Here is a 10,890-nt window from a genome sequence, read left to right as displayed (position 1 = left end):
CAGAGAAGGAGATGAATGGAAGACTGCCTTCAAGACAAAACATGGGTTATATGAGTGGCTTGTAATGCCATTTTGCCTCTCAAATGCACCCAACACTTTCATGAGATTGATGACTGAAGTGTTAAGGTCATGCTTAGGTCAGTTTGTTGTAGTGTACTTTGATGACATACTGGTGTACAACAGCAGCAGGGAAGATCATATCAGGCATCTTGACGTGGTCTTTAAAATTCTCAGGGAGCAGAAACTGTTTGGCAAGCTAGAAAAGTGCACCTTCATGGTTGAAGAGGTGACCTTCCTAGGTTACATTGTATCTGGAAGGGGTATATCAGTGGACCAGGAGAAAATTTCAGCAATCCAGTCCTGGCCAGTCCCTAAAACACTCACTGAAGTTAGGGGATTCCATATATTGACTTCCTTTTACAGAAGGCTCATTAAAAACTTCAGCTCAGTTGTAGCACCAATTACTGAGTGCATGAAGAAGGGAGAGTTGCAATGGACTGACAATACTCAGGAGTCCTTTGAAAGAATTAAGAAGTTGATGTGTGAAACCCCTATCCTGAAGCTGCCATATTTTGATCAGCTATTTGAAGTGGAGTGTTATGCCAGTGGAGTTGGCATTGGAGCAGTTTTAATTCAGGCCCAGAAACCAATAGCCTATTTCAGTGAGAAGCTAAATGGAGCTAAACTGAAATACTCTACCTATGATAAAGAGTTTTATGCTATCATCAGAGCCCTGATGCACTGGAATCATTACCTGAAGCCTAAACCATTTGTGTTGCATTCAGACCATGAGGCATTAAAATATATCAATGGTCAACACAAATTGAGTCATATGCATGCTAAGTGGGTGGAGTTCTTACAGTCATTCACTTTTTCCAGCAAATACTGTTGGAATATGTGTCCTCCGACAATAATGCGATCACAACTGTCGATCATGATGATCACATGTTTAAGTCTCATTTTAAAGAATACAATTGGGAAGTAATATTTTACTGTCAACTGGTCCACACATATTGGTAATGATTGGTGACTAGAGTTTGACATTACTTGTCATGCGACGGTGGTGATCAGTTGATCCCCTTAGGTCATACCTAAAGGGTAACACTCTTAATTGATTATTTAATTGATCGTATGACGATACGGGTTAATTAAATTACTTAAAATTGACGGATGATTTTGGAAGTAATATTTACGTATCTCATTATAATTTGATTAAATAAGATACGGTCTAAGTGATCGAATTGTTTTATTACTTAGATGAAATTATTGTTTAAAGAAACAATTGCAATTGAATGAATAATTTATTATAAATACAAGATGTTGTGATTTATAATTGGTAAAATATTTTGGTACAAGTAATTGTGAATTACTAAGTCAATTTTGTATATGACGTATTTTTATTAATGCGTTGATTTTTAATATGTTAAAAATACATAACAATTTTATGTGACATGTGACATATGATAAATTGACAAATTGACAAAGATAAAATGGAATCCATTTTATCTCTAAATGGACCGAAATAATGGGGTGTATTAGGAAATTATTATGTTAATTAACTTAGTGGTAAACATAATCATTTTTGCCTAAACCTAGCCATGCAAACCTAGTGCCTCTTGTGAAGAGCACCTTGCTCATGCATTGGCCCTCTAATCCCCTTCCCCTACCCGGTTTTGCGAGAGGAAATACCATGGGTTTTTCCTCTAATTTTACCTTATACATTACATAAAAATGTTAGAGGATAATTATTCATTCTTACAACCATTTAAAATAAGAGTTTTAGAGAGATAAATTTTCTTCCTTCTTCTCCCTCTCTTAACCGAAATAAGAGAACAAAATAAAGATTTTTGGGTCAATTTTATTTAAATTAATATTGTTCTAGTAATAATAATATTAATTTTTTTTAAGAGATTACCTTGGGTATTAATCCTTGGGAGGGATTCTACACTTAAATCCTTGTTCATCCATTTTAGGAAGCTCAAGAACAAGTGAGTAGGAGAACTCACTTGTGCCCAAATAATCCGAAATCTTCAATGTAAGATGATGATTTCTTCCTTATTTTATTATTGTTTGTATGCATAAGATCAATGTTTAATTTTATGACTAAATTAAATCATCACATATATGAATATATCAAGTAATGAGATATATATTTCTAATAAGTGTTATCAAGAGCCTTAGGTTGTTTGCATGCAAATCGGTTATAGTTTTTCCGAGTTATACGATTAACATATAAAACTCATAAATTTGTGTTATTATGATATATCACGAAATAATTTATGCATGTTAAATTTTCTGGTACTAAAATGTATTTAGGATTTTTGGGTTAATTTATGGTTTTTTATTGTTCATCTTATAAAATAATGGCATTAAAAATGTGATTTTATGATAAAAAATGTCATTTTCGGACTAAAATTAGCTAAACTTCGAATTTTACAGTGGTTTTTGGATATGTTATCACATGTATTATTTTTAGATGACCTGTAAAGTTTCATAATTTTTGGAGTTTTTATGCGCGAAATATGGATTTTTCATGATAAAAATCGAATTTAAATGAAAAATAGGTTAATATGAGAAATATTTCGAATCTGGTTATATAAATTTAGTATGTTGTCACATGCAATTTTACAAGATGTGTATAAAATAATAGACTATAATGAAGTCTTTATGCATGATTTATGAATTTTTGATGAAAAATAACATAAATAGTGACTTAATTAGTGAATAATTGCTAAAACATACTTCATGACTAAGAAAAAACGTCACATGTTGCATCTTATTATCTTTTTCAGATCTAAAATTGAAAAGTTGATGAATATAATTTTTCTCATGTTTTTATGATTATTATTGATAAATCCGATAAACCGCAACATTGTTTTTCCGATACATTTTCGAAATTTTTAACCTAAGTTTTTGAACATTATGAGTGTCATGGTATTTTTTCCAGAATGTTCATGAGTTTAAATTTCAAATTTCAAATTTATTTGAAATTTTTATGATTTATTTGAAGTTTATAGCATTTTATTGTAATTTTGAGTCCACTAATGAACAATTTTAAGAAATATAAGTTAATTATAGTCAAATAGTTAGTGGAGACTAATTTTGAGTCCTAAGTTGGTTGGGGTAATTAACTTGTGCATAAATATGATTTTATGTAATTTATTGTGATTTTAAAAGGTTGAATCACGCAAATCCGTAAAAACCGATTAATATACGATATTGGCTCCTTAAAGGCGATTTAGCATAAAATTGGGCATGTTCATACATATTATAATGCTGCATTTTATTTATGATTGTCATAATTTTATTTTATGTAATTTTGAATTATGTAATTTTTACTTAGTATGGCCTTAGTTTTTAATTGGTATTACCCGAAATGAATGGGAATATCAATTCGGTTGTAATTTATTGTGATCTCGTATCACCGTTTTGTAATTAATAGATTTATTTTATTTTAATTACAAATGTATAATAGGAAATTATGTAATTTGTTATGTAATTTATTTATTCCGGAGTTCCTTGAAGACAGTGTCACTCAAGAAGGCGATACATAAAGACGGTGTTACCTCGAGATGCGTGCCAAAACCGAAGTTCAAGGGACCAATGGAGTTGGTTTCCGAATATGTAATAGTTAATTAGATTTTCTATTTTAGGAAGGCCATACTAGGATTTATTTTATGCTTTGCATTTTATTTATATGTTGCATGCATCGCTAAATCGCCATAACTAAAACATGCATCATTCTTTTAATCGAGTTTATCGACCGTGTCAATTATAATTATCGTAGTTCACCGCTTTAGTTCACTTAAAACGTGATAGATAATAAATTGACATGACCTCTCACTTAAAATAAACAATTGAGATATAACCTTACCAAAAATAGAAACCATGAAACCTATTTCGTGAGGGAGTGCACTCGGCCACACCGGGGTACAAACCTTGTTACGTAGGGGAAGTGGGTGATAAATGTCTATCCACCGAATTTATATTAATGAGGGGTATTTCGGCACACCGTGCTCTAAGTTGATATGAGTTTGGATCATGGACACATTTATTCGAAATTTGGGTTGAACTCAACGAAAGTATTCACGACGATTTCCGGATGTGTTTCGGGCTAGAGATAAATATTAATGTAATTTTATCAACCAAGAGTTCTAAAAGTAGAATCGATTAAGAGGTTAATCCACCAAGTTATGTTAATAAAGGGTATTTCGGCACACCGTGCCCTAAGTTGATATGAATTTGGGTCTTGGAATCATTTATCAAGTTGGGTAGAGGTCACTAGATAAATGCAATAAAACTTGTTTAAATTAAATTTTTACGAGTATTATTATTATTTTGAAAACGACATATGTTTTATTCCTTCTATATTTTGTTTTGTAGACCGCTTTTATTTCTCATAAAAAATGGCCACTCCAAACACCAACGCCACACCTCTCACTAATACTTCATGGCTCCGATCCTTCATGGATCGATGTAAACTTGAAAAGAATGGGTCAAATTTCTCCGATTGGGATGCTCAACTCAAATTAGCCACCCAAGGTGACGACAAGCTTCGCTACCTCACCGAGGCCTCTCCACCCGAACCTAATGCTAGGTCGAGTGCCGTTACTAGGGTAGCATATAAGGCTTACCACAAGGAGTCCGCCGCAATGAAAAATGTGTTGATCTTTGCGATGGAGGCGGATCTCCAAAGGAGAGCCTTTAAGATGGGCACCGCTAATGAAATCTATTCCAAGCTTGTGACAATATTTTAACAAACTCCGTGGATCGTCCAATATGAGGCCGCCGCGGCATTCTTTGATCTCGACTTCAAAGAGGGCCAAAAGGTTAGCCCTCACGTGCTCAAATTGATGGAGCTAGTCGAGACCTTGAAGATTCAAAAGGTTGAAATCCCCAAGGAACTCATTGTAGATAGGATTCTACACTCCTTATCCAAAGTCAAAGCGTATGTTCAATTCCGGGTGAATTTTAACATGCAAGACAAGGACGTGTCTCTTGAAGAGTTGGACAAGTTACTTGTGCAAGCCGAAAGAGACATGGGGTTAAATGTTAACCCACCTAAGGATGTGCTTAACATTAGCACCAAAAGCAAGGGGAAGTTCAAGAAGAATGGGAAGAAGGGTAAGAAGCAAGCTCCCACTTTCACCAAAGCTAAGACTTATGAAGCTAGCACTTCCAAAATCAAGAAGGGTCCTCTTGATAAATGCCATTATTGTAATGGTGTTGGACATTGGAAAAGAAATTGTTCCAAATATCTTGGTGACATTAAAGCTGGAAAGATCACTCCAGTAGGTAAATGACTATCCTTTCTTTATGTTTCTAATTCAACTATGGTATTGTGATACAAAGTTGTGATAATGTATCCCCTTTTTATTGTAAATAGGGCCTCCACCAAGCAAGGACAAGGGAAAAGAAAAGCAAGCTTGAGAAACCATCAAGAAGCTAAGAGTAGCTTCCATGAAGCTTGGCTTTTTATTGTCTTATTTTAATTTATGTTTCGGATTTTAGAACCTTTTGATTTCCGTGTTCGACATGGAAATGTATTTTGGATAATGGTTGTATTTTGGATAATGGTGGCTTGGTTTGCAACCCAAGTCACCCGTTTTATCGTATTTTATCCTTGTTCTAAAATTCGTCTTTATCCGCTTGCTCATAGAAACATATGATCATTTAAAGTGATCTAATAAACAACTATAATGATGATGATTCATTATATGTCCACAAGCTTAAGGCTTGTGTATGATCAATTATAAAGTGATATTGAGTTGATGAACTCTCTTAAAGGAATGTCAATCACCAAGTACACTCATCAAATCTAAAACAATTAGTCAACCTATGAGATAGTCCTCCTTATACTTCAAAAATCATTATTTGTGTCTCATAAACTATCTTTGAATCTCTAGTGTATTTATTCTAAAGATAGAGTGGGAGAAAAATGAAGACACAAAGAACACCAAGAAAAATTTATGTACTTGTGTAAATGAGATCTACGCAAGGGAGAATGATTTGAATAAAGGTATACCTATTTATATAGTATACTCGAATAGATGAGATCTATGGTCTCGAATAGATGAAATCTACATGACAAAAGAGACCAAGTGAAGTAATCAAAAGAATATGTTCTCAAGATAACGAGGAGACCAAAAGAAAGTTTTGGAAGAAGAATGACTAATGTAAAGTCTTAATTGACTAGTTTATGATATTTTGACCAATAATTTCAAATATTGATATTTACTTAAGAGCCTAAATGAATCAAAGTTGCATCCTAGAAAATAAATGAGATTTATGACTAGAAGTTGCAAAGATTGATATACCGATATCCACAAGAGCTAAGTTAAGTATTAACCACGCTAATGTCATTACTTAACCTCATTATGAAAATGAAATGGTTAAACCTCCTTCCGAAAAGGGTATTTTGAGAAGGACGTGTATTAGATATAATTCACATTTAATCTAATGACATTTCTACGCATCATTATAAAATGAATGAGTTAGAGATTAAAATCTCTTTCTATAAGGTTAAGATTGAAACCTTTGCTACATTTTCCAAGGCTTAAGGCTTGCATATGAGCAAAGGAAAATCAAATGTGTATTTCAATGGGGTGCCACCTGAAGTTAGAGCAGAAATTGTGCAGGTCTCAGGCTGCATTGAAGGGACCCTTCCTTTCAAATATTTAGGGGTCCCAATCAAGCCTTCCAAGCTAACTATCAAAGACTGTCAGCCTCTAATAGACAAGGTGTTACAAAGAATCAGAATGTTGGGGACCAAAAAATTGTCCTATGCAGGGAGGTTAGTCCTGGTCAAAGCTGTGTTTAAGTCATTGCACACTTATTGGGCTTCCATTTTCATCTTGCCAAAGGGTGTCATTGCTAAGATTGAAGCTATATGTAGGAACTTCCTGTGGTGTGGAAGCTCTGAATATTCTAAGACTCCTACAGTGGCCTGGGATAAAATTTGTAATGGAAAAAGGCAGGGAGGCTTGGGACTCAAGAATGAAGTCATGTGGAATAAAGCTGCAATTGGTAAGCTTCTTTGGTGGATCCATGCTCACCCTAACAAGCTTTGGGTTCAATGGGTCCATAGCATATACATGAGAGGGACTGCCTGGGACAATTATCAATGCCCTAATAAAGCTAGTTGGACTTGGAAGAAGGTTTGTAAACTGAAAACTGATATGCAGCCTGCTTACAGTCAGAATGAATGGAGTACTTGCCCTGGCAAAGAGTATACCATTGCTAAAAGGTATGCTTGGCTGCATCACTCTAATTCAGATATAGATTGGCATCATCAGGTTTGGAATAAGTGGACTGTTCCTAAGCATGCAATTATAGCCTGGCTGTATCATCATCGGGGTCTCAACACCAAGGACAAGCTCTTTAGACTCAACATTGCTAGTGATAATCTCTGCTGCATTTGTGGAAGTGAGGAAGAAACCCTACAGCATTTGTTTTTTAAATGTCAGTACAGTAAGGCAGTTTTGTCTTTGATTCGTGAATGGACTGGTTTTTGCTTGCCTGAAACTAGAGACCAAGATTGGAGGAGGAATGCTAGACTGTCTAGACTGAAAGTGGGAATCATAAATAACATTCTGAATGCTGTTACTTATCATATTTGGAGGCAACGAAATGGCAGCAGACATGAACTGCAAATCCAAGCACCTGCAGGCTGTCTGAAAATGATACAGTTTGAAGTTCGAACAAAAATTCAACAACAAATCAAGGGCACAATGTCTAGGAGAGATCGTAGTTAGCTTGAAAAGCTTTTGTAATTTGTAATTAGTTCCATGGCTGGCTGATTTTCTTTTCAGCTTTAACTGTTGATGTATTTGGTTCTTGTTTTCTCAATATATTTTTACATTTACCAAAAAAAAAAGATTGAAACCTTTTTCAAAATAGGTATTTTGAAAGGATATGATGGGAACATATATGGTTTTATCTTAATAACTTAGCAAAACAATATATATTTCAATTCTTGAAATGTTTCGATTGAGTAGTCAATTGCGAAACATGTGGAATTAAGTGGGAGTTGGAAATTATCATGTGAAGACATGGAATTTAGTGGGAGCAATCATCTTGTAAAAGTTTATAACTCATTACTCATTGAGAATGACGAGCTAATACCTTCTTTCACAAAGAAGTATTTGAGTTTTCAATTCTGGATGAAAATGGACTATGATGAATCCAATCACATCATGAGATGTTGGATAGGTATTGAGATATACACATCAAATCAACCAGAAACGTAGGTTATTCATATCGATGAAAATGGAATCACCATAAGCAGTCATGGTCATTCATTGAACCTAAGAATGGTTGATCATATGATTATCAGTTACTAATGTTTCCGCCATTAGAATAATCATGCACATGTCCAATAATGAATCATATGCATAAGAGCATGATGAATCATTGGCAAGCCATAGAAGAATCGTCATGAATTCTCGAGGAGAATTCGATGAGCGATTTTTGTGTTGGACAGAATACTCTGTTATGTGTCAAGAGGTTGCACATATTAAAGTTCGAACACGCGTAAGGATTTATGAAAATCCTAAGCTTTTCAAGCTAAAAGGAGAAATAAGAAGTTAGGAAAGATACTTAGTTGAAGTAAGAAGTTACTCAAAACTAATATTTTCTAATATGCTAGGACTTGTGAGAAGTGCTAGGCTAATCATCTTGACAATTGTTGCAAGACTCTACAAAACATTTACCTAGTGCATTGTGAGTGGGTAGAGTACTTGATCAGTGCAAGTTATATCATTCACCACAAATTCATTGGTTATGTGATAAATAACCAGGAAGTTCTTACAAGATAAAGAACTCAAACCAAGGTTGGGAACCTATATGTGTACTTGGTAAGATTCATGCTATGAGAGATAACATGAATGTAAAGGAAAATGTGATAAAAGAAGTTTGAACACATGGACAAATGGCATGTTAAAACTTCTATTGCAATCGACTAGTGTTAATACACTTACGATATGCATCACAAGGTTGTAATACCGTATTAACTACCCGAATATGATGTCGACTTTTGTCGTTTGAGTTATTATTAACTCACCTTATACTTTGTTACATCCAAACGGGTTGTAGAGACAATTGAACCCCGTTAAAGTGAACACGGATTAGCATTGTATTGGCCCATAGTTACTTATATGAGGTGACGTCTCGAAGTGACTAGAATGTGATGCGATTGATGGCAAGTTCAAGTGCCATGGAGTCATATGAGAATGACTAGTCGATCACATAGGCAGACTGTTAGGAACACTTTGTCGGGCCTTATGACCGCTTATAGAGTTCTGGCGAATTTATATAGCTTGGTCGTGGCGAGAGCTACTATAGTATTCTAATGAGTCGATTCTTTTGACTAAAGACTATTCGCCTAAGATGGCACAGTTTCAGATTAATTTTGATTTGTGTTACTACGACCTTCGTAAATGGGGTCAAATGGGCATATTTTGGGTTATGATGGCTGTGGCTAGTCGAAGGGAATGAGTGCGATAGGAATTGTCCACCCCTAGTCAGGGTTATAACAATATCTCAGGGCCACTCGAGGAGTAATGAACTGGAAATGCGTGGCCACGCTCGGAAGATATCTATGGTAGATAAATCCGGTCAATCAGTTATTCTCCAGATCGAGGAAACCACTCTCGATATGATCACTTGCAAGTACGACCTGAAAGACACCTTACATTGAGTGGGAGATAGTAATAGGACAAGAGAATTGGTGACGCACACTTGTCGTGGACAAGTGGGAGATTGTTGGAATATGTGTCCTCCGACAATAATGCGATCACAACTGTCGATCATGATGATCACATGTTTAAGTCTCATTTTAAAGAATACTATTGGGAAGTAATATTTTACTGTCAACTGGTCAACACATATCGGTAATGATTGGCTGACTAGAGTTTGACATTACTGTCGTGCGACGGTGGTGATCAGTTGATCCCCTCAGGTCATACCTAAAGGGTAACACTCTTAATTGATTATTTAATTGATCGTATGACGATACGGGTTAATTAAATTACTTAAAATTGACGGATGATTTTGGAAGTAATATTTACATATCTCATTATAATTTGATTAAATAAGATACGGTCTAAGTGATCGAATTGTTTTATTACTTAGATGAAATTATTGTTTAAAGAAACAATTGCATTTGAATGAATAATTTATTATAAATACAAGATGTTGTGATTTATAATTGGTAAAATATTTTGGTACAAGTAATTGTGAATTACTAAGTCAATTTTGTATATGACGTATTTTTATTAATGCGTTGATTTTTAATATGTTAAAAATACATAACAATTTTATGTGACATGTGACATATGATAAATTGACAAATTGACAAAGATAAAATGGAATCCATTTTATCTCTAAATGGACCGAAATAATGGGGTGTATTAGGAAATTATTATGTTAATTAACTTAGTGGTAAACATAATCATTTTTGCCTAAACCCAGCCATGCAAACCTAGTGCCTCTTGTGAAGAGCACCTTGCTCATGCATTGGCCCTCTAATCCCCTTCCCCTACCCGGTTTTGTGAGAGGAAATACCATGGGTTTTTCCTCTAATTTTACCTTATACATTACATAAAAATGTTAGAGGATAATTATTCATTCTTACAACCATCTAAAATAAGAGTTTTAGAGAGATAAATCTTCTTCCTTCTTTTCCCTCTCTTAACCGAAATAAGAGAACAAAATAAAGATTTTTGGGTCAATTTTATTTAAATTAATATTTTTCTAGTAATAATAATATTAATTTTTGTTAAGAGATTACCTTGGGTATTAATCCTTGGGAGGGATTCTACACTTGAATCCTTGTTCATCCATTTTAGGAAGCTCATGAACAAGTGAGTAGGAGAACTCACTTGTGCCCAA

At 34.5% G+C, this 10,890-nt stretch overlaps 1 protein-coding gene across 1 annotated transcript; it reads left to right on the top strand.

Annotated features, from left to right (window-relative positions):
- Window positions 1-6,569: 6,569 nt before the first annotated feature.
- LOC141613762 (uncharacterized) lies at window positions 6,570-7,754 on the top strand. Its single transcript, XM_074432506.1, has one exon. It carries the CDS (start codon window positions 6,570-6,572, stop codon window positions 7,752-7,754), a length of 1,185 nt encoding a protein of 394 aa, XP_074288607.1.
- The last annotated feature ends 3,136 nt before the right edge of the window (window positions 7,755-10,890 follow it).

This window comes from Silene latifolia, chromosome 11 (genome assembly GCF_048544455.1).
Source record: "Silene latifolia isolate original U9 population chromosome 11, ASM4854445v1, whole genome shotgun sequence".
Lineage (NCBI taxonomy): Eukaryota > Viridiplantae > Streptophyta > Magnoliopsida > Caryophyllales > Caryophyllaceae > Silene > Silene latifolia.
The sequence above is the reverse complement of the archived record's forward strand: the minus strand, read 5'-3'. Positions and strand labels throughout refer to the sequence as shown.

Bases quoted from the DNA above. Each gene is read 5' to 3' on its own strand.
- LOC141613762 (XM_074432506.1), top strand. From the start codon at position 6,570: ATGAGCAAAGGAAAATCAAATGTGTATTTCAATGGGGTGCCACCTGAA.